Genomic DNA, 22,486 nt, shown 5'->3' with positions numbered 1-22,486 from the left:
TGGGGCAGGGGAGGAGGATCTCAAGTTCAAGGCCAGCCTGGGCAACTTAGCCAGACCCTGTCTCAAAAGAAAAGAAAAGAAAGAAAATGAGGGCTGGGGATGTGGCTCAAGCGGTAGCGCGCTCGCCTGGCATGCGTGCGGCCCGGGTTCGATCCTCAGCACCACATACAAACAAAGATGTGTGTCCGCCGAAAACTAAAAAATAAACATTAAAATTTAAAAAAATATATATTAAGAAAGAAAATGACTAGGGGGAGTCCTTTGGTCGAGGCAAAGTATCCCTGGATTTGATCCCCAAGACTGCAATCAATCAATCAATCAACAAAATCAGATAAATAAAGGGGGCCTTAAGAGATATTTAGGATTTTATTGTGGAATTGGGGACACAAGGTACGCTTTACACAGAGAAAGGCCTCAGAAGAGACAGAGCTAATGGCAAACAACCTTCACAATGTAAAGATCACCGAGAAAGATTCTGAGCTGCTGAGAACTATCCAGTCAGTCAGTGCTTGCCAAAATGTACCCCCCTGGAAGATGGAATTTAGGTGAGAAAAAAAAAAAATGGAACAAGGGCATTCAATAACACTGAATCACAAGGAGAAAAACTCTTTCGATTCTTTTCCGGACTTAATTCTAATTAGGAGAAAATCTTGGTTCTGTGCCCATCTGAAATATCTCTCTCCTCATACTTGTGAATCGAGTTTTTAGGTGTAAAAGTTCCCTAGCAACAATATCCAGCTACGACTTACAAACACGGCAGTTTCTCCCTGCTTGAAGTTGAACATTTGTCTTAAAGTAAATAATATTGATTTTTTTTTATACACGAAGCAATTAAGTCTCTGGGGAAAATATAAAATCATATTTAGGCAACGAGAGGGGGTTGGCACGGTGTTGCATGTCTGTAATCCCAGCGACTCAGGAGGCTGAGGCAGGAGGATGGCAAGTGGGAGGCCAGCCTCAACTGTAGGAGGTGCGACCTGAGCCCTGGACGGATTCTGAGCCAAGGAGAGACCAGACCCGATCGTGTTACGTATAAAGCCGCCTCCACAGGCCACAACCCCCTGCCCCATCCCCAAGCCTCAGTTTCTTCACCCACCAAGGGGGGGTGAAAACCTTGCAAGCCCTTAAGGACCTGGGTTCAGCGCCCTCAGCCCAGGCCGCAGGCCCGTTGCCCCTGGCAACCGCGAGGGTTCACTGGATGGCTCCCGCCATCCCCTCCCGGGCTCGGCCTCCCGCTCCTCCCCAACTGCCCCGCTTCTCACCACTGATCGACTTTATCTTTCCACGTCAGCACGGACCTCATCGCAGCTTTCCTCCCGCCTCGGGGCCCCTCCTACCCCCGCCTCAGCAACAGGCGCCGCTACGCGGGCCACTTCGGCTACCTGCGCTACCCCTGGCAACGCACATGCGCACAACACCACCTACGCGCGTGCGCCCGCAGAGCTCCGAGTGCGCATGTCTACAAGGGAGCGCGCGCACAGGAGCGAAAGCGCCATTGGAACCGGAACTCAGAAGGCGGGAGTGTAGCTGCGGCGTACGCGATTGGTCGGCGCGGGCGAGGGGGCGGTGCGTCTTCCTCGACCAGGGATTTGATTGGCGGAGCCATGGAAATGGCGGCTGCGGTCCAAGGGGCGGTCGGAAAGCGGCTGTGGAGTGTGACAGACTTACCCTATCTGAAAGCTTTGGTGGCATCCCAGTGCCTTGAATCGAAGGAAGTTTCACCTCTTACTCTGCTTCACCCCGAGGCCCTTGCAACTTTCGGCCTGTCGCTGCAGCTGGACCCCGCTTGACTGGCTCAGCCTTGATGGAGACGCCGAGCCTGGGGGACGGCGGACCCGCCCCCTCGATGGCCTCCGGTGACCTCCCAGTCCCAGAGCAGCAGCTTGACCTCCGGCAAGTTCTTTCCCCTTCCGACCGCAGTTCCACCACCTGAAAAATGGGAACGGTGGGTGGACGGTCTGTGGGGCCCTCTGGTCTTCGGCAGAGGGTCGACCAAGACCTGGAGGCCCACAGGCTTAGTTAGTAACTCCGGGAGAAGGTCGCTCCTCCTGTAGGATGAGCCCTGGGGTGTCCCAGACTTTCTTTACTCCGGCGACTAGAAAGCTGGGAGGAGCAGGGAACTTTTGTGGTACAGGTAGAGAGCGCGGTGGCACACGGAGGCTGAGGGAGGAGGATCGCAAGTTGGAGGCCAGCCTCCACAATCTAGAGTCTCTGTCTCAAAATAAAATCAGGGCTTGGGAATGTTGCTCTGGGGTAAAGCATCCCTGGGTTCAGTCCCTAAAGAAAAAAAAAAAAAAAAAGAGGTGTACTTCGGTTGGAAACTCCTGCAAATATCATGGAGGAGATGTGTTCAGTAAGCAGGGCAGCCCAAAAATGGGTTTTAAGAGAAGTAACAGAGGAAACTACAGTTGTTTGTTGCATACTTGGATATGTGAGAGATGGGTGTAGGATGACTTGCCTACATTTAAAAAAAAAATTTAATATTTATTTTTTAGGTGTAGATGGTCACAGCATAATGCCTTTATTTTTATGTGGTGCTGAGGATCGAACCCGGGTCCGGCTCGTGCTAGGCGAGCACTCTACCGCTGAGCCACAATCCCAGCCCTCAAAAAATTTTAATCTTGTAAATGTTATTACAAATGAAGAAATGAGTCTTGGAGAGCTTAAGTGATCTGCTCTTGGACTCACAGATTTGAGTCTTTTCCACCAGGTTTCAGTTTCCTTAACTCTTAAATAAGCTACCATAAGATTCCTACAGCTCCCCAAAAGTATTTAACCCTAAATTACATCAGAAGACTGTGATTCTAATACTTATTAGACACTAGTTCTTTCTTAGTTTCCCCGTTTGTAGAAAAGATGTTGGATTAGATGATCTCTTTTAAAATGTATCATTTAGTGGTTAAGATACACTTTGCTGAACTTTTTCAATAATAGTACAGGAGGGAAGTGTTAGACCAAACAGTAGGTCTGGGTTCTGGTATCAGTTCTGCCAGTATTTTAACCTTCTATCACTCAGTTTTATCAATACAATGAGAGTAAATCTTGTCCTACGTACTTCACAAGGTTATTGTGAAGATGAAGAATCAAGGAGATTTGAAAATTCTTGTCAGAAACTATTTGCCTTTTAAAGGATTGCAACCTCTCATGGAAATGATAGAGGCTCTTACTCAGAAAAATGCACATCTATGTAATATTTTCCCCGTACTTGTTTGCAGAAGACGGGGTTCACTCACTCCTTTAAGCAGTCCTTGTGATCACTGGTTAACAGATCAGCTGTTAGTTCCTGTTCTCCAACTTAGGTCAGGTGTCATCAGAAATCTTTATAATAGCTAGGTGCAGTGGCGTGTGTCTGTAATCCCAGCAGCTGAGGAGGCTGAGGCAGGAGGATCCCGAGTTGAAAGCCAGCCTCAGCAATTTAGTGAGGCCCTAAGCAACTTAGCAAGGCCTTGTCTCTAAATAAAATATTTAAAAAAAAAAAAAAAGGCTGAGATATGGCTCTGTGGTTAAATGCCCCTGCGTTAATCCCTGGTACCAAAAAGAAAAAAGAAATCTTTTTTTTTTTTTTTTTAATAATTTATCAATTCTTTTTTTAAATTTTTTTTTAAGGAGAGAGAGAGAGAGAGGGAATTTATTTTTAATATTTATTTTTTAGTTCTCGGCAGACACAACATCTTTTGTTTGTATGTGGTGCTGAGGATCGAACCCGGGCCGCACGCATGCCAGGCGAGCGCTCTACCGCTTGAGCCATATCCCCAGCCCAAGAAATCTTTAAAATAGGTGTATGCAATGATTAACCCAAAGAGTATCTAGCAAGTAGCTTGAGCTTCTCATTGTAAAGAGCTGATCACTTGTGCTTTGTTTTTCCAGCGAGGAAGATGTGGCTGTGGGGTCGGAAAGAATGGGAGAAGATGAAAGACAAATAGCAATAAAAAGAATCAGTGAGTGTCAGCCCCTGCTACAAGAAGCCATCGCCTCTTCTCAGTTGGGTGACACCACAGTGACCGGATGCCATAAGTCTGTCCCGTGTGGATGGGAACGAGTTGTGAAACAAAGATTATCTGGGAAAACAGCAGGAAGATTTGATGTCTACTTTATCAGGTGAGCATGCAAGGTGGAAAATAAAGATAGTGCAGCCAGATAATTTTGTCTAGACAGGTAGAGGGGAGACATAGCAGGAATCTTGGCTTCTTGTTAATTTTGCCATCCTACCAATGGATTCTGTTTGTTCACTGTGACTGGTTAATTATATCAAGTAATTTGAGCTCAATTGCATACATTTTGTCCCTCCAACTGGGAATGACATTAATGGTGCAGTTGCATTTGAGTTATGTTTGTGAATTTATTTGTGCTGTTACAGAGGAAACTATTTTAAAATTCCCTTTATGGCTCTTTTTTTTCTTTTTAAATAACAAATGCCTATGACAACATTAGGAAATTATCAATTAGAAATCTGAAATGTGGTTCAGTTCTTTTTTAAAAGTCACTCACAATGATACTGCATATGGTAGTACACACCTGTAATCCCACCTTCTCAGGAGGCTGAGGCAGTTTGAGACCAGCCGGACAGCTTGGCAAGACCCTGTCCCAACATAGAATTTTTAGAAAGGGCTGGGGTTGAAGTTCAGTGATAGAGTGCTTATGCTTGAGGCCCTGGGTTCAGTCCTCAGTATCCACCCCCCCAAAAAAATAGGCACTTTTATTTGCTAGTAGTAAGTTTCCTTTAATATCATTTTCTAGCCCACAAGGACTGAAATTCAGATCCAGAAGTTCACTTGCTAATTATCTTCACAAACATGGAGAGACTTCTGTTAAGCCAGAAGATTTTGATTTTACTGTACTTTCCAAAAGGGGCATCAGGTCAAGATCTAAAGACAGCAATGTCGCAGCTCTGACATCCCAACTGCAGAATGAAAGTCACATTTCAACCCGGAACCTCAGAACACGAAGCCGGTGGAAGAAAGTGTTTCCTCTGCCCAGTAGTAATTCCGAGCTGCAAGATAGCAGGGGACTGTCCAGCCCTGAGTCCATTCAGGTGCTTTTGGAAGAAGATGAGGGTAGTAATGATGGTAACTCCAGGAAGGTTAGCAAGTCCAAAAGGAAGGTGACAATTTTGAAAGGAATTCCAATTAAGAAAACCAAAAGACGGTGCAGAAAGAGTGTTTCAGGTTCTGTTGAAAGTAATGACAAAGGAGAATCTCCATGCGACAAGACAGATGCTGAAAGAGAGCCTGTTGCCCAAGACAGTGAGCTGGGCAGAACTTTGTGCATCTCTGACACCAGAGTGAGCGACAAGACCCTCAGTGTGACCGATAAAGTCAAGAGCACCGTGAAAGAAAACTCACCCAATTCAGGATCAGACGTTCATTTTGAACAAATAACTTCTGGCGCCTCAGACAAATTATGTTCTACCAAAGAAGCAGAACGCAACGAGAAGTGTGGGGAGACCGATTTAGAATCAGAGGAAAGCAGATCGAAAGGAGACCAGGCGGAAAGGAAGGAGCATTTGCATATGGACCTTTTAAAATGTGGCTCTGAAATAGACAGCAAACGCTCAGAAGGCAAGAGAGATTTTACTTCTGAGAAAATATTTCATGGTATTCAGTGCATTTAATGCTATTAGCCATGGACTGAGGAGGCTCCACTTCCAGATCTTACATTTCATGTCTGTCCATGGTTAAGACACAGTCTAGACAAAGAAATAGAGCTATATCTTAGATCTATTCTTCAGATCATCCTAACACCCTGTTAACTGACCTTCTTCCCATCCTCTTTCCAGCCAGTCATCTTAAAACTAGAAGGAAAACTAAAAGACTTGTAAAAAATTCTCAGAAGATTCCTCTTATACACAAACTGACAATAGCCAGTGTCTTCGCACATCTCCTGTTACTTACTACTGAAGTGCGACTTCCAATTTAATTTCGTACATACCACGGTCACTTTTGTCTTCTATTATAATGTAGTGCTTCTCTAAAAGGCCTAAGGGTTCTAAATAATTCAGAAGTATAATCACATAGTTCATCTATTATTTGTAATATGCTCTTAATACAGAGTTCAGAGCTGAGCTGTTTGGCTTTTATAATACCTCAGTGAATAATTGATAAAAAGGACATCTTCTGAGCAGCCGGCTGTATTAGTTATTCATTATGCCATTATGGTATAATGAATACCTCCCTTAAAGAAGAATAGTAATAGTACTTAATAATCCTGTGGGGGCCAAATTGGTGGAGTGGGGGCTTAGACTTGATTTCTGATCTCAAGCCCCCCATAATTCAATGTCTCCTCTGTGCCTGGAATTTCTCTACCTGTGACAGAAGATGGCCGTGTATACCTGGGAATCTCAGAGGGTCCAAGTCTGTCCTTAAAGACTGAGCATCTTAAAAGAAAGCATTGGGGTTTATGTAGATTTATTGCTAATATAATGGACAAATTAAATATTAAAAAGGATGACTAAGATGAAAGTATTCTATTCCGTAAGTTTGGTTCTCAATAAGATGAAATACCCTTAGCTTACTAGGTGTCCGGTGGAATAGTAAAGATTTTCTTATTGGTTGAGCTACAAATTGCTAAGTGAACTAGTTATAAAGGAGACTAGTTAGTAATTATTTATAGAAACCCACAGAAAACGTTAGCAAGTAACTAACTGGTAAGAGCAGTTCCTTTTTTTTTTAATTTTTTTTTCTTTCTACTGTGTTTTATGTACTCAAAATAGAAGACCAAAAAACATTCGACCAATCTGAAGACCTTGACACTTGTCCCAGTGTCCTCAGGCCCAGTATCATTTAAGTATAGTTGCTTCATTTCTAAGCCTCAATTTCTTCATCTGAACAATAGAAATAATAGCCTTCTCTAGTCCCATTTTTCACATCAAGAATATTGTAAGTTAAATCGAGAATGGAAAAGATGGTTTCGTGCTGTTCATATGCAAGGTATTATTAACTGCAATTCAAATTTTGAGGGTATGAGTGGAGGAAGTAAGTAAATATGACTGTTAAAAATAAGAAAAGTGGCCACTCACCAATAGCCATTATGCCATTTTGGTTTATGTCTTTTATTTTTGTATTTTTATTTTTTCATTTTTGAGACAGTTCTGAGGCTAGCATGAACTCGCTGTCCTCAGCCTCTCAGGTAGCTGGATTAAAGGCTTGCCCCACCATGCTCAACTGGTTTATGTCATTTTTAACCCATGATGTCCTAGCATCCTATATACAGGGACATCATGGGTCAATTTCTTGCTATGTATGCACAAACATACGTATATGTTTGTATGAAATTGGGATCATATGTAGAATCTTGCTTTTTTCATTTATAAGTTAATAGAAAATAATCGTGTGTTTTTTAATATAAAATATATAATTTTTAATATTAAAAAATATATAAAATATATAATTTTTATATTAAAAATATATAAAATATATGATTTTATATTTTGATGACCACATTGAATAAATGGGTCATAATTTAAGATATTCCATACTGTTTCCAATTTTTCAATACTCCAAGCTCTAAACAGAAATCCTAGGAAATGAGTGTGACTGTTGGCTAAGGGCCTGGACTTGGGAGCCAGAGTGCCTGCCTCTGAATTGGAGTTCTGATGCTGGCTGTGTGTCACTGGACAATTGACTTAGCTTCTCTGTGCCTCAATTTCCTTATCTGTAAAGTAGAGCTAAAATAGTGCCTGGCTCATAGGTCTTTAGTAGGATTCAGTTTGTTAAAATTTGTGTAAGTACTCAGAATAATGCCTGAATTTTTATTGTCCTCTGATCCTTGACTGTCTCTTTAAGCTAAACCATAATTCCGTGTTCTGTGTCCACTGTGCCTTTTCAGAAGACACCACCATCCCACGGACACAGGTCGAAAAAAGGAAGACGAGCTTGTATTTTTCCAGCAAGTATAACCGAGAAGGTATCGCTTCCCCAATGAAAACGTCAGATTCTAAGTCACTGTCGGGTGCTCGACTCTCATGCAGTGTGTCTTTTAGCTCTCAGCCCCCCACGACGCAAAGCCTTTAAGAAATGGACCCCTCCTCGGTCACCTTTTAACCTTGTCCAAGAAACACTTTTCCACGATCCCTGGAAGCTTCTCATCGCGACGATATTTCTCAATCGGACATCAGGTTTGTGGATCCTTCTCATTGGTGTCTTAGAAGCAATGTGATCAGGAGAAAGAGCAGTGAATTGAGGCTGAGGGAGGCCTGGGTTCAAGGGCCCTTTCAAGTCTGTGACCTCAGCTAAGGTCTTCCCTTTCTGCCCTCAAACTCTTCCCCCATGAGGAAGACTAGATGACATCCAGTGGCCTTTTTAGCATCAAGGGGCAGGTCTGATATTTCCTACTTCCACGTTAGGTTTGGTCATCAGTGCAAATCCGCCAGTGAGCATTTCTCCACCCTGTATCCTTTATAAAAGCATTTTTTTTGTCATTGAATGCACCTTGTGTCCTGTGTGATTCTCCACTAGCTACCTAGTGATCTGATTATTTAAAAACCAATATCACACAAGGCCAGTTTCAGCGGAATTTGGACTATTTATTGGCCAAATAGCAGTGCTGGTATTTGAGTGTAAAAAAGTAGCCTCTTGTCAGTGGTTAAACAAACAAAACCTTTGCTTGGGATTTCTAGATGAGAAACTCCCTGAACCTAAAAGAAGCCCTTCCAGCATCTTGCTCATAATCACTGGTATGTCCCTTTCCCAGGAAAAATGGCAATTCCTGTGCTTTGGGAATTTCTAGAGAAATACCCTTCGGCTGAGGTAGCAAGAACAGCAGACTGGAAAGATGTGTCAGAACTTCTGAAGCCTCTTGGTCTCTACGATCTTCGAGCCAAAACCATTATCAAGTTCTCAGGTGTGTTCCTTGTGCCCAAAGGAAAAAAATAGAGCCACCTTGAACGTTGATGTCTTCAGATGCTACCCTAGTAGGGCCCAAGCACTGATGGCATTTATGAACAGCCTGCTTGCCCCAAACTGTTGTCTTCCACCCCAACCCAGGTAATAAACCTTTGTCCAGCAGCATCAGGCCACGTGGGCAGAATTAGGGAAGAAGTCAGTGGATCAGAAAGCCCTGTCCTTAAGGATGTCACCCCTGTCGAGTTAGCACAGCACAAAATAGTGGCTAGGAAGTCATAAAGGTGCTGCAGGAATTTGAAGGTTATCTGTCCCTTTCCGACACACTCTCCATCTTGCCCTGTCACCACACATTTATGGAAGGTGGCTTCCTAAAAGTTGTGCTCATGTGAGGGGTGTTATATTCTCAGAGGAGTATCTGACAAAGCAGTGGAAGTATCCGATCGAGCTTCATGGGATTGGCAAATATGGCAACGACTCTTACAGGATTTTTTGCGTCAACGAGTGGAAACAGGTGAGGCCCGCCCCCAGCCCTAGCCCAACCCGCACATTTGTCCCAGAAGCAAAAGCGTCCACAGTTATGGCTCAAACTACTCATTGCATGCAAGTGCTATTGCAGTTCTGACCAGTTTTGTGCCCAGCTCAAGGGGAGCTGGTGGCATGGGGTCATCTGCAGCAGGGAGGGGGTCATTAGACACTCCCCAAGCCCCCAAAGACCCTTGGGCATGTCTCTGACCCTGTTTCTGCGTTTCCCTGTTTATGTGCTGTCAAGAGGAGGCCGGTTGGGCCCAGAATGTTTGCTTGTGGGTTTCTCGTAGTGGTCTCAGACCATTTTGGGTGGTAACTGGGTCCTCCTTCAACTGCCCCTTCTGTTGAGTATGCCCAGCCCTAATGCATCCTGATGGCAGCTGGTGGGTGGCCTGGTACACTGTCCTAGCAACTGGTGACTGGCCCTCAAGCATTCACCCTGCAGGGTCAGGTCAAGCTGGGCTGGAAGGACACAGTCTTATCCCTGCTCCGCCAGAGCAGTCCACTGTGACCTGAGCAATCCATTCAGCTTCTAGAACCTCCTCCTAGAAAATATGCTGATACTCGATTCATGTCCTCGCCACCTCGACCCTCCAGGTCTGAATCAGGACTCAACTAGAAAGCACTTAGCAAACTGAACAGGGTCACCTTAACGTAAGGGATGATTTTACCTGTGAGTCCTATTATCTGTGTTTCAGGTGTATTATTATAATGTGCTAATCCTCACCAAACCTTCCTAAGCCAATCTTACAAAAACATATTGATGACTAGCTTACCTAAGGCCCCTGTCTCCTAATGTGTCGTATTTTTTCCAGGTGCACCCCCAGGATCACAAGTTAAATAAATACCATGACTGGCTGTGGGAAAATCATGAAAAATTAAGTCTGTCTTAAAGCCCTTTGAAGTTTCCAAACTTGTCTTTTGTGCACTATTTTGCAAACAGTGGGTGTGTTTGGGTTTTTTTTTTTTGCGGGGGGGGAACTTTTATTTTTTGCAGTGCTAAGGCTAGAACCCAGGGACTTGCACACACCAGCACCCCCGCCCCCGCCTTCCCTACCCACCCCCAGCCCCCACCTTCAGTTTTTACAAAGTCCATTAAAGGCAATCGAGCTACCTTTCCGGGAATATGATTTTAATTAGCTCAACTAGGAACACAGTGTGTATTTTCTCAGTGTGTGGGGTATTGGTGGCCCTTTATTACTGAATGTTCTAGAGCATATTTTGAGATTTTTAAAAAAAGAATAAATTATTTGATAACAATCCTAAAAACATATATGACTTTGCCAATAATGGAATGGAATGTGAAAGTGAAAAATGCTTTTCTGGGTCATTAATAATACAAAGCAGATTTCCATCAACCCAGCTAGGGGAAGATTTGATTTTCTCTTCTCTTTCTGTAGAAAATGATGTTACTGAACAATTATCTTAGGAAGAATCAAAGAGTTTGCCATTTTTGTTACAATAATAATTTATTATTACTATTTTTGGTATTGAGGATTGATCCCAGAGGTCCTTTACCACTGATCATCATCCCCAACCCTTTTAACCCTTTTTATTTTTTATTTTGAGACAGGGTCTCTAAGTTGCTGAGGCTGGCCTTGAACTTGTGAACCTCCCAAGTCACAGTGATTATAGGAATGTGCCACTGTGCCCATCTTATTGCGGATATTGTAATGTTATAGTTCAGACACTGACACATTTATCTTAGAAACAAGTTACCAAACAAAAATCCTTAATTATTAAGTCTTTCTTTTTTTATATTGGTACCAGGTATTGTACCCAGGGACACTTCACCACTGAGCCACAATCCCCAGTCCTTTTTATATTTTATTTAGCAACAGGGTCTCACTGAGTTGCTTAGGGCCTTGCTGAGTTGCTGAGGCTGGCCTTGAACTTTTGAGCCACTGGGATCATAGGTGTGTGCCGTCCTTCATGTGTGTTCTTGATAGCTCTAAGCTGGCTCTTAGGAATGCTAGGTCTGCCCCCGCCCCCACCCACATGTCCATTTTGTTAATGTGAAAGTCAGCTCATATCCTTTACCTTGATCCCTTTGTAGACACCCATCTCATCTTCCAGTGTGGAGGGTGGGACCTCCAATGTTTTATTCCATTTTTATTACAGGTACTGTAATAATACAGTTCAAATACTGAAATGTTTTCCTTAGAACTCACCAAACCCCCCCCCAATAAAAAATACAAATCCTAAATTATGAAGTCTTAATTACCAATTGCCATTTTAAGATTTAATTTGAAAATTAAATTGACTGAATAAAGGAAAAATGAATGAATTGTTTGGGAAACTGCCTTGTAGGGTGGTATGTGAGCAGATCAGATGCAGTGTGTCCATCTCCCCAACAACTGTTGGTTTTTAGAGAAGGCTGGATTTTGACCAGAGAACAGGAAAACTGGCCACACCTTCCCCTCCCCAAGACATCCTAACTCCACTCCATACTAACCCATCACATCTGGACAGCATTCATAAAACGCAAACCCTCTGTCGGGGAAGGAGACAAAGAAGAAAAGACTGTGGAGATCCTCGAGGAAGAGAGAATGGCAGACAGTAATGAAGGGGAGCAGAGCTGTCTGTCCTTATCAATGGCAGCTAAAGATGTAGAAGGGTCTCTGAAGCCTTGGGCCACAGTCAGGGTCGGAGGGTGTGATATGCTCACCAAACTTCAGCATCGGGTAGGGCTGCATGCAGCCTTGATGACACATCTCGACCCGTCCCCATGTCCCCACTGATATCCTGAGCCGTGGAGGTGAGCTCGGCAGGACCACAGAGGGCTGCCCAGGCTCCGGGCTCTAGGCTGGCCTTCCCCTTTCTTGTAGGTGAGGTTTCCTGACTTGGGGACCTGTTTCCTCATCTCTGAAATGGGATAGTACTGTCTCCTTACTGGGATCGTTAAGTGCTTTAAGGGTGCCTCCTTCAATAATGCTGTTGATGTGGCCCCAGGGAACACCACTGTGACTGCCTCTGGCATTGAGGGTCCCAGAGATAATGCAATCCAGTAAAGATGGTGCCCAGCACAGAAACTGCACTGAAGTGGCTTTGTTTTTACCTTTTGGGGGGTAAGATGTATAAAATCCATCACCTAACCCCTTCAGGGAGGTAGTCCACTAGCAGAGCGCTTGCCCAGCCTGCGCAAGGCCCTGGGTTTCATCCCCAGCACGGAAAAAAAAAAAAAAATAGTTTTCAGTACATTTACAACGTTGTCCAATTGTCAATAATTCCAGAACTTTCCATCACTCTGAAAAGAAGCCCCAACCTGTTGCCAGTTATTCCTAGCCCTCCCCACCCCATGCCCTGGCAGTGATGAGTGGGCACTCTGCTGGGTCCCCCTGTCCTGGGTTTCCGCATAAATGGAATCTCCCGGCCTCCAGCGCGCTGTGTTGAGGGTGGCTTCAGACACCCCGGAGCTCCCAGGGCCTCTTCTTAGGGTGAGAAAACACGAGAACTGAAGGCGTGGACGTCTGCCCAGACCCTAGTTTTATGGGAAGCCCGCGATTGGTTTCCTGCAAGTTCAGGATCAGACCAGGACTGGCGGAGAGGGACTGAGAGGGAAGGCGGGCGGCCACGCCCTGCGCTCCTCCCACCTGGGCGCTCTGGGCCAATCAGCTCCCGGCGTCGGTTGTCATGGCAACGGGTTGTTGCTACTCTTTGCAAAGCAGCGCGCCTTTCTCGAAACCCAAGAGAGATTTTCCTTGAGCGCTGGCTCCCGCCACGAGCCAACGCCCCGATGAACGCAGACGTTTTGTCACCCACCCCCGATCCCAGACGCGAGACCCTGGACTATTACTACAGGATCTACCAGAGTCTGTTTCTGCAGCCGCCGCGTAAGTCCTGAGGCTGACTTCCTCCAGGATGTCGTCTGTAGGACGCCTCAGTCCCCCCAATGACGTGTGAATGTGCGGGTGACGGTGAGGACAGACCAACATCTCTTTGTGCCATGTCCCTGCTGGGTGAGGGGGTTTCCAGAGAGTCAGGGCCCGTCGTCATGTGCATTTCTGAGATTTCCATGCTGCAGCCTGGTTGGTGGAGTCTTTGGAAGACACCTCCAAACTTCAAGGTTCTGAAGACAGTCACCGCAGGCTAAATTCTTGGCAAACCTCTGCAGCTTCAGAAGGACAGAGATAAATGGATACTTTCAGAATGAGAAGGGGTGAATGCGGGGTTCAGGGGTGTCCCTCAGGAGTAAGACATCTGCTGAATGTAGGGGACATTGGAGGAATAGTTCCAAGCTGCTAGAAAAATCTTTACACCAGGCCTTAAAGATAAAAAAGGAGTTCCCCAAGTCAGAAGAAGAAGAGCCACACTCTAGCCCAGAGGACCTGGCTCATTGGACCCAGGGGCATGGAGACAAATTCATTTTTAGTTAGTTGTCACCTAACTCCTGAGCTTGAGATCCTTGGAAGCCACCCAGATGAAATGTCTTAGAAGCATCTGGATGAATAGAACAGGAGCTGGTTTCACATCATAAATATTGGTATGGGTGTCCTTAGCACGAAGGTCATCAAAACACGAGAGCAGAGGAGATTCTCTGAAAAAAGAAGAGAACACCCATATTTAAGGGCTGAGCAGGGAGACAGGGTCTCAAGAACGGTGGCCAGAGAGGCGACATGAGACTTAGCCAGAGATTTGAATCACAAGCCAAGAGAGGGGAGAATTTCATGAACACATTCATGTCCAGACAGACTTTCCCAGAAAAATGGGAGCAAGCGTGTTTTCTAGATCATCCATCAGGAGGAGTAGGATCGAGAGGTAGGAGTTTCTGGGAAACCAGTTCTGGATCAATCTAAGGATGTCCTTTCTAGAAGCCACAATTAGTCACTCACAATGTCATGCAGAGAGCTCCATGTCCCCAGGGGTGCACAAAGAGAAGCAAAGTCTGCCAGTGACATTTTAGAGTCTCAGACCTGGGCAGGGAATGGACCTCTGAGGGCTTTCCTCCTCAATCCAGAGGCAACATGTTCACAGAATGCACCTGTGACTATGTGACAGCAGCCTCTGTCACATAGGAGCCCATCTTGCTTTCCTATTGATGGACACAGGATCCCAAGGAACTTTAGGATGCAGTTTTATGAGGAAGGTGTGCTGGGTAGGCACCAGGGTGACATTTGGACTATAAAACATATAATAAAAAGTACTCAGCCAGGGGGAGACTTTAGGGACTCCTCTGCCCTTCAGAGGACACAGCTAATCTCAGAACTGGAAACTCAGGTCACATACAAAGCAACTTTCATCAACTGAGCGCTTCTAAAAATCACCACCACCCAGTCGGGTTGTACTTTAATTATCCCCATTTTACAGATGTAGAAAGTGAGGCCCAGAGGGGTCAAGTGACTTGCCCAAGATCATGCAGCCAGGAAGGGGCAGGGCCAGGACTCAGATCCGGGCACTCAAGCTCCCACAGGTACTGTGGTGCCTGAGATGAGTGGATCAGATCAGACTTTCCTTCTTCCAAGTTCATTCTGATATCCAATGGGAGCATCAATGCGGGGCTGGAGGTGAAAAGGAGTTCGTTAGGGAAAGTGGGTCAAGTCCTTAGCTTGGTGCCTGCCATCATGAGTGCCAATCACATAAAAAAAAAAAAATCCATCCATAAAAAGGAGCTTCTCTTTGATTTTCTCCCAAGGGATCTACCAGGATAAGCTGGTAGATTTTGAGGAAAATGTCAGCAACCTGTTTGATTCCGATCCCATCATTGAGCACTGCTTCGGGCAGTTCAAGCAGAAGGACTTCCAACTGCCCGAGAGTCGCCGCAGGATCATCATCCTGCCTCAGAGGCAGGAGCCAGTGCCCCGGGATCCCACCCTCCCGCCCACGCCACCCCCGCCACCCGTCCCCAGCTACAAAGCCCTAGAAAACGGTGATATCCAAGGGCAGCCCGAGGACAGTAAGACCTGGCTGAACCGCAGGCTGAGGCTCCGGAAGGAGCTGGAGTCGTTCGGTGACGTGAAGCGGTGGCTGGAGAACAAACCCAGTATCACGCCTTCAGAGGCCAAGGTGCTGCACGTGATCCACAGAGAGCTTGACGCCCAGAGGGACCTCGCCTTGCGTACTTTCCAGGCCACCATGGTGAGCTGTCCCCTGTGTCAGAGGACAACGGTGAAGTTTTTAGGGATATGATGTCATTTTTCATCCCTTGGGTTGGTCGGGAGGAGGATGCTTCAACCCATTTCACAGGGGAACAAACAGAGGTCCAGAAAGAGAGGTGTGTCTGTCACCCCATAACAAGTTGCCCCAAAGTGACTTAAAGCAAGAAATATTTAGCATTCAATCAGTGGTTGACATTATTTTTTTATTATTGCAGTCTCCCTGGGTTGGTTGGACTAGAAACTTCAGGGTCAATCTTTCTATTATCACAGCCAAAGCCCAAATGTCATGGGTCTAACCCACACTTTTCTCCCAGCAACACAGTGTCTATGAATAAACACTGGACTTGGGTTAGAAATGCAGCTCTGTAGCTTACCTGCTGTGTGACCTTGGGCACATCGCTTTACCTCTCTGTGCCTAATTCCTCATCTGTAAGTAGAGAAATATCTAATTCACAGCATCCTTTATTTCTTCCCCCCCCCCCCAAAAGTATTGCCTACCTGCCTGGGGCCTGGGGCTGTGTTCATGATGGGAGAGATGTGCATATGAGGGAAATCTTAGCGCTCATTGTCCAAGACTCTTGTTCCAGATGAGGAAACCGAGGCTCACACAAGCAGTCTCCATGTGTTCTGCAGCGAAACACAGATGCCCTGCATCCTCCTTTGCTCTCCATCTTCTGTCCGTCTGTTGAGAGCTGCTCAGCCTCTGTCTCCCATCGGTCTTCCTGGAGATTGCGTCCCATGGGTCCATCTCCTTTAAAATCTCCCCTCTGCCCCTCTCTCTTGCCTTTTCCAGGTAAAACCCGTTCAAGCCTCTCCAAAATCGGTGCCCCGTCTCCGGCTGCCCAAGCCCCCCGCACTGTCAGACATGTACTCCTTCCTGCGCAGCCGCAAGGTCAAGGTCCTGGAGCTGTTTCACAAGGCAGACCGGGACTGCAAGCAGAGGATCTCCAGGGAGGAGTTCATCATGACGTTGAAGGCAGTGAGCAGCCCCCACGTCTTCTGGCTGGGCCTCAGTGGGTGGGAGGAGGCTGCACCTCCCCTCGGCCCCTCTCCCCAGGTTCTGGGTCAGCTCAAAAGTAGACACAGGGAGGGCAGGGGCTGGGGCTCCGCGGTAGAGCGCTGGCCTAGCATGTGTGAGGCCCTGGGTTCGATCCTCAGCACCACAAATAAAGTTCATTGACAATAAAAAAAAAAAAAAAACACCCCTGCACTAGTGTGACCTTAAAAGACCCTACACAGGACCCGGAACTAAGCCCATTAGACCCCAGAACTGAACCCAGACAGAGCTGGGCCTTCAGTCCCGCTTCCTGAACCTTCTAGAACCTTCTCCTGGGTATGAATCACATCCGGGTCTTGCTTCTCACTCAGACCCTTTGTGATGGCCCAAGGTGTGGCCTTCTTGAGGACTTCTCAGTGATGCACCCGGCCCCCAGAGCACCTTCTCCCCGTTTCTACTCTGACTGGCTCTGATGTAAATTGATTATAAATAAATAAAATTAAAAATCCAATTCCCCAGTCGTGCCAGTCACTTGTCATGGGGTCAGGAGCCCCATGTTGGGGCTGGGATGTTGCTCAGTGAGACTCTTTAATCCTCATAAACAAAAAGGCAAAATATTAAATCCTTTAGTACCCGGAGAGTCCTGATCCTCGTTTAAGGTGACTTCAGTGGACAACGACAATTATCTAAAGACACTGAGGAGCACAATTATATTTCCTTTAAAACTTCTAGAACATTCCGTATTGCTGGCAAGCGTTATATCCCTCCAAAGTTGCTCGTTGTCCTTAAAAGAATCAGGTGTATACTGTTTCTGGCCCTATTTTACTTCAGTTAAGGGGGCCTTAGGTGCTCTTTGTCAACAAGGATGACAGAAAGGCGAAATCATGCTTCCTACCTACCTGGTAAATGCTGTCATGGAGATTGATACAAGGAAGGGTGGGATCCCAGGGCCTGGCTCTGTAAGATGGCGTCATGTGGCCTGGGCTTGGAAGGAGGAGACAAGTTTGCGGGCAGAGAGCAGGGAACTGTGAAGGGCTCTGGGCTCCTGTGGCGGGGACATTGGGAGTGGCTGCAGATAAACCCAAAAGTGAGGAGCTGGAGGGTGGAGCCAGATTGGCAAGGCCTTGGTTGGCAGGGCAGGGTGTTTGGACGGGAGCCTGCCAGACCGGGTGTCTCCTCTTCTCTCCTGAGGCCGGAGTCCCTCTGAGTGGCCAGGAGGTGGAGGACATCGTGGTCTATCTCAGCTCTCTGGGGAGGCACAATAGCATCACCATGGACAACCTGGCCAACAGCTACAAGCAGTGGTCTCTGAGTCGGCAGAGGAGCACCCTGCGCACTAGAAGAGAGGGTGCGTACCCCACCCGTCCTGGGAGCGAGGGCGGCGCAGGAGGCCCCAGAGTCCCCTCCATATTTACGGGGGGGTCTCCTCACCCTTCCTGAGATCCAACTTGCAGGAGCCCTACCAAGGGCAGCAGAAGGGTCACCTCCTATAGGTGAAGAGTTGGGACAGGACTAACCCCCTGTCACACCAAGTGGGCTGCCCAGTATCCTCGCTGGTATGGGGGGAGCTCCCCCCAAGCACCCATCCCCAGTTCCCCAGTCCCAAGCTGCCCTGCAGAGCAGCTGTCCCCTCCTGAGCAGGGCCTCCATCTCGTCAGAGCCCAGGGAACGTGAGCATCCTCACAGTAGTCACGAGCCAACTTTGATCCCAGTGATTGGGGAGGCTGAGGCAGGAGGATGGCAAGGTGGAGGCCAGGCTTGGCAATGTAGTGAGACTGTGTCAAAATTAAATAAATAAATAAATAAATAGGGCCAGGGGTGTGGCTCAGGGGTAGAACAGGGGCTCAGTTTCTAGTACCACCACCGAAAAATATTTTTAAAAAGTAGTAGTGGCAGTGGGCAAGTAGGTGGAGTTGGGTGTCCCTTTGTTTTGTCTGAAGAGGCAAGAGTTTGGGCACCTGGGCACAGGAGGAAGTGCTCGCATTTCTAGATGCCCACCTGTCCACAGTCTCAACAGAAGGAAGAAAGGCCCAGATTTCGGGTCAGCATAAGGCAGTGAGGGCAGAATCAGGGTAGGAGCAAAGGATTTTCCCATTTATTCTCATATTGTTGAGCACCTACTATGTGCCACGCACGGTTCTAGGAACTGGGAACACAGCCGTGAACAAGCCAAAGCCCTTACCTTCAACCGCTTTCGAGTCAAGGGTTACACAGGTGACCATGGCTTGAAGACAGTAGGACAGAGTCAGAGGGTGGTGGCCGGGGAAGACCTGTCCCAGAAGCAGCCACTGGAGCTGACCCAGGGATTGAGGAGCCAGCGTCAGGTCAGTCTGAGGAAAAGGCGTCCTAGGCAGATGGAACTATCAAGGCAAAGGCCCTGGGGCAAGAAAGGCTTGGAGGACAGAGGGCAGTCAGGGCGGCCATGGGAAGTGGGTGAGAGGTGAGCAGCCGGAAATGGGTCAGCCAAAGCCAAAGCCATATTCTAACAGGGCCTTGTGGCCCAGTGAGAAAGGCTCTGGGCTTCAGCGCAGTGAGAAGCCAGGGGAATGAGATGATATGGTTTGATTTTTTTGTTTTGGTTTGGTTTTTTGGTTTTGGTTTTGGTGCCAGGGATTGAACCCAAGGCACTTAACCCCTGAGCCCCACCCCAGCCCTTTTTATTTTTTATTTAGAGACAGGGTCTCGCTGAGTTGCTCAGGGCCTCACTAACTTGCTGAGGCTGGCCTCCAACTTGTGATCCTCCTGCCTCAGCCTCCCAAGCTGCAGGGATGACAGGCGTGGGCCACGGCACATGGCGTGGTTTCTATTTTTTTAAAGGTCCTATTAGCCACCTGGAGGAAACAGGGCAACAGAGGATGAGAATGTCACCAGGAAGGCTGGGGAGGTGGAGTAGGGAGATGAGGGGGCCATCAGGGGGGAAAGGAGGGACATTCGACGCATGTCTGAGATGGACGCTGACCAAATACGTGGCGTGGGAGCAGAGGGCTGGCTTGGCTCTGCTCAGTGTCCCTGGATGCCTGCTTCCGTGGCCAGCGGCCTCTCAGTCCCTCCCTCCTCGTCTCTTCTCTCCGACTAGACGTGGATAAGGAGAAGAGTTGCCTCAGGAGCTCCGTCCGTAAACAAAAGGACTCGACCATTTCCAAGATGGACCTTCTGACGGTGCCCGAGGTGGATGTGGAGACAGAGGCTCGGCCCATGACCCTGGAGGAGATGGAGGAGGTGGACAGGCGGTACTACGAGAAGCAGCAGCAGTACAAGGTACCCCCCAGGCTCAGAAGGGCATGGGGACTGGGGAGGAGCCAGGCTGGGTTCAAGTACCCTGCACCCTATTGGATGGAAGAACCTTTGGAAGGGCTGTTTTCCCCTCTCTGAGCTCCCCACTGCCCCTTACCTGTCCTGCAAACTGTAGAGAAGAAGCTGGGCACGGTGGTGCACACCTGTAATCCCAGAGGCTTGGGAGGCCGAGGCAGGAGGATCGCAAGTTGGAGGCCAGCCTTGACAACTTAGCGAGACCCTAACCCAGAGATGCTGTACCACCAAGCTACATCCTTTACCCTTTTTTAAAGTTTTGAGGCAGGGTCTCCCTAAATTTCCTAGGGCCTCCCTAAGTTGCTGAGGCTGGCCTTGAACTTGGTGATCCTCCTGCCGCAGCCTCCCAAGCCATTTTTCAATAGAACTCCTCCAGAGCGTCTGTACCGTGCCCTTCCGTGCGTGTTACAAAACCATGGGCTCAACTCAAGGGCTCTTCAGGGGTGACCTTGACCATGGAGGGTTCTTCTTCAAAGTCACTGTCTTTGGAACCTGAAATACAGCTGCTTTTCCATTTCCCCTCTTGGGGACCTCTGGGGGAGGTGAAGAAGACCCTCCTCCTGCCTTCGGGCCAGGAGGAAGGTCCCGGGCACACAGACAGGGGAGCCTCCCTCTGTCCCACCTTCATCCCCTCCGTCCAGTACTCTCACCCGGTGCACCGAGGGAAGGAGCAGGTTGACGCCCACTGCCTCCCGTCCACCATCCCTGGGGACACGCAGGGGCTCATCAACAAGGCCCACAAGGACGTCTTTCTGGTCTACCTGCAGTGCTGCAGTCTCTGTGAGTCCTACGGCCTCCCGCTGACGGAGGACATCCTCATGAGAGGTGAGGCTCAGCGGCTGGCCCTCAGGAAGCTGCCACTTGTTCCCTAGGCAGGGTGAGGGTGGCGATCACCAGGGCTTGTCCTTCTCCAGATGGAAGTCACCCCGCCAAGCCACTGTGGCCTGGGGGGGCAGGCGCTGGGCAGGAGGACGGAGGAGAGCTGGGAGAGCCCGTTCCCTGATGACTTACGAAATGAGCAGGCAGGACCCTGTCTCTGCGCTTTAAAAACATGAAGGAACTGGGTGCAGTGGCGCGCAGCTGTAATCCTAGCAGTTCAGGAGGCTGAGGCAGGAGGATGGCAAGTTGAAGGCCAGCCTCGAAAAATTTAGCAAGTCCCTAAGCAACTAGTGAAGCCCTGTCTCAAAAAATAACAANTAAATATCTTTATTTCATTTATTTATTTTTATGTGGTGATGAGGATCGAACCCAGTGCCTCACACTTGCCAGGCAAACACTCTACCACTGAGCCTGGGCCAGTATTTTTTAGGTTCTGCCTTATCAGAAAACTCTCCCAAGGAGATCTGTGAGACAAAGTTAAGACCAGGAGAAAACCGCCCTAAGAATAGATCTAATTAACCTCATGAGTCTTGGTGGAGTCCTCCTGCTTCTCCTGCGACTGTGCCCTGCACTGTCCCAATGCAGCCAGGCCCGGCCTTTGCTGACCCCTTATATAGCAGCCTCTCCCTATCCATTGAGCCACACTGCCCACGCAGGGCCCTTTCCTGATCATGTACTGCAGCCAGATGCCGCATGAGCATTGAAGGGAGTTGGAGAGGGTTCAACCCTCTCTGCACTTATTTTAAAATATATATTTTTAGTTGCAGATGGACACAATACCCTTATTTTACTTATTTATTTTTATGTGGTGCTGAGGATCGAACCCTGCACCTCACACATGCTAGGCAAGTGCTCTACCACTGAGCCACAACCCCAGCCTTGTTCACTGTTTTTTTGCAATTTGGGAGTGAATCGACTATCATTTAAAAATAGAAAGTGAAATAATGTGTATAGGACAGAGATCTGACGTTGTATTACGTAGTGGGGTGACTATGGCTAACAATGTGTTGTTATATTGGGGTCTGCAGGTGTAGAGTAGATGCCTAGCAGACGTGAGGTCCTGGGTTCAATCACACACACACACACACACACACACACAATTGGCCAGGCACGGTGGCACGCGCCTGTAATCCCAATGACCTGGGAAACTGAGGCAGTAGGAGCCCCAGTCAGAGGCCAGACTGGGACTGGGGGTGTAGCTCAGTGGTAGACTTGCCCAGCAGAGAGCATGCACAAGACCCTGAGTCCAATCTCCAGCACCAAAGTTAAAAACAAAAAAAAAGAAGTTGTTTGCATCAGTAAAAACAAAATGTAAAAAGACAGCTTGCATCTAAAAAAAAAAAGAAAAGAATCGCACCACAACAGCCCAGGAAACTAGAAACAGTGGAATAATAAGCAAAGCCAGGCGCAGAGCTGGAGTGGGATTCCACAGCTCCTCAGCTCCCCAAGTTACAGAAACCTGGCCACCCACACACTCTCCCACCATCAATATTTTTGGATATGTACTCAACTGTCAGAGGCAATCAGAATAATTTAGCTAAGAATATCCTGTGTCTCCTAACGTGAGAGAAAACAAACGAACAAACAGAAAAAAGAACAACTGGTCCCCTGCGTCTTGCTCTGAGCAGCTTCCCTGCTGGGGGATTGGAGGGCAGTGGACTTACCTGCCCCCCAGGGGAGGAGCCACACAACGCTGCCCTCTGGGAGGCACACGAGGACAGGTCACTGTGAACATGCTCCAAAGCAGAGGGTAAGATCCAACATGCAGCTAAGCCTGAAAGAGGATTCTTATTTCCTCTCCTTTTCCTTCATGTTTTCCTCCCCACTCCCCCCTCCTCCCC

At 47.7% G+C, this 22,486-nt stretch overlaps 3 protein-coding genes across 10 annotated transcripts in view; 2 read left to right on the top strand and 1 right to left on the bottom strand.

Annotated features, from left to right (window-relative positions):
- The window catches only part of Ift122 (intraflagellar transport 122), a 54,823-nt gene extending 53,394 nt beyond the window's left edge, over positions 1-1,429 (bottom strand). Inside the window, exon 1 of one of the 4 annotated variants that reach the window (XM_048787139.1) lies at positions 1,263-1,429. In XM_048787139.1, coding sequence (XP_048643096.1) covers positions 1,263-1,303 — 41 coding nt within the window. In that variant the 5' untranslated portion in view covers positions 1,304-1,429. The remainder of the gene's footprint in view (positions 1-1,262) is intronic. The other 3 variants (XM_015495047.2, XM_015495045.2, XM_015495046.2) reach the window with 3 other exon arrangements.
- A 162-nt stretch (positions 1,430-1,591) lies between these two features.
- Mbd4 (methyl-CpG binding domain 4, DNA glycosylase) lies at positions 1,592-10,265 on the top strand. Of its 4 annotated transcripts, none has more exons than XM_048787141.1 (8): positions 1,593-1,893; positions 3,868-4,098; positions 4,738-5,594; positions 7,825-7,902; positions 7,979-8,113; positions 8,689-8,838; positions 9,248-9,351; positions 10,181-10,265. In XM_048787141.1, exons 1-8 carry the CDS (start codon positions 1,805-1,807, stop codon positions 10,256-10,258), a joined length of 1,722 nt encoding a protein of 573 aa, XP_048643098.1. In that variant the 5' UTR covers positions 1,593-1,804; the 3' UTR covers positions 10,259-10,265. The 4 variants fall into 4 exon arrangements, with proteins under 4 accessions (XP_048643099.1, XP_048643100.1, XP_048643098.1 ...); XM_015495044.2 differs by having other exon boundaries at positions 1,594-1,893; positions 4,738-5,558; XM_048787142.1 differs by lacking the exon at positions 8,689-8,838 and having other exon boundaries at positions 1,592-1,893.
- Positions 10,266-13,001: 2,736 nt separating this feature from the next.
- Positions 13,002-22,486, top strand: part of Efcab12 (EF-hand calcium binding domain 12) — a 13,073-nt gene continuing 3,588 nt past the window's right edge. Inside the window, exons 1-6 of one of the 2 annotated variants that reach the window (XM_048787145.1) lie at positions 13,002-13,198; positions 14,998-15,440; positions 16,254-16,439; positions 17,649-17,805; positions 19,534-19,715; positions 20,534-20,591. In XM_048787145.1, the coding sequence (XP_048643102.1) occupies positions 13,102-13,198; positions 14,998-15,440; positions 16,254-16,439; positions 17,649-17,805; positions 19,534-19,715; positions 20,534-20,591 (1,123 nt within the window). In that variant the 5' untranslated portion in view covers positions 13,002-13,101. Of the gene's footprint in view, positions 13,199-14,997; positions 15,441-16,253; positions 16,440-17,648; positions 17,806-19,533; positions 19,716-20,407; positions 20,592-22,486 lie in introns of both variants that reach the window. The other variant, XM_048787144.1, reaches the window with a different exon arrangement.

This window comes from Marmota marmota, unplaced genomic scaffold, assembly GCF_001458135.2.
Source record: "Marmota marmota marmota unplaced genomic scaffold, marMar, whole genome shotgun sequence".
NCBI classification, from domain to species: Eukaryota; Metazoa; Chordata; class Mammalia; order Rodentia; family Sciuridae; genus Marmota; species Marmota marmota.
The sequence above is the reverse complement of the archived record's forward strand: the minus strand, read 5'-3'. Positions and strand labels throughout refer to the sequence as shown.

What these genes read in the sequence shown, in the direction of transcription:
- Mbd4 (XM_048787141.1), top strand. Translation starts at nt 1,805, where the DNA reads ATGGAGACGCCGAGCCTGGGGGACGGCGGACCCGCCCCCTCGATGGCC. An exon ending in CAGCAAGTATAACCGAGAAG is followed by an intron (nt 7,903 to 7,978) that starts GTATCGCTTCCC and finishes TGTGTCTTTTAG; the next exon opens with CTCTCAGCCCCCCACGACGC. An exon ending in GCGTCAACGAGTGGAAACAG is followed by an intron (nt 9,352 to 10,180) that starts GTGAGGCCCGCC and finishes TATTTTTTCCAG; the next exon opens with GTGCACCCCCAGGATCACAA.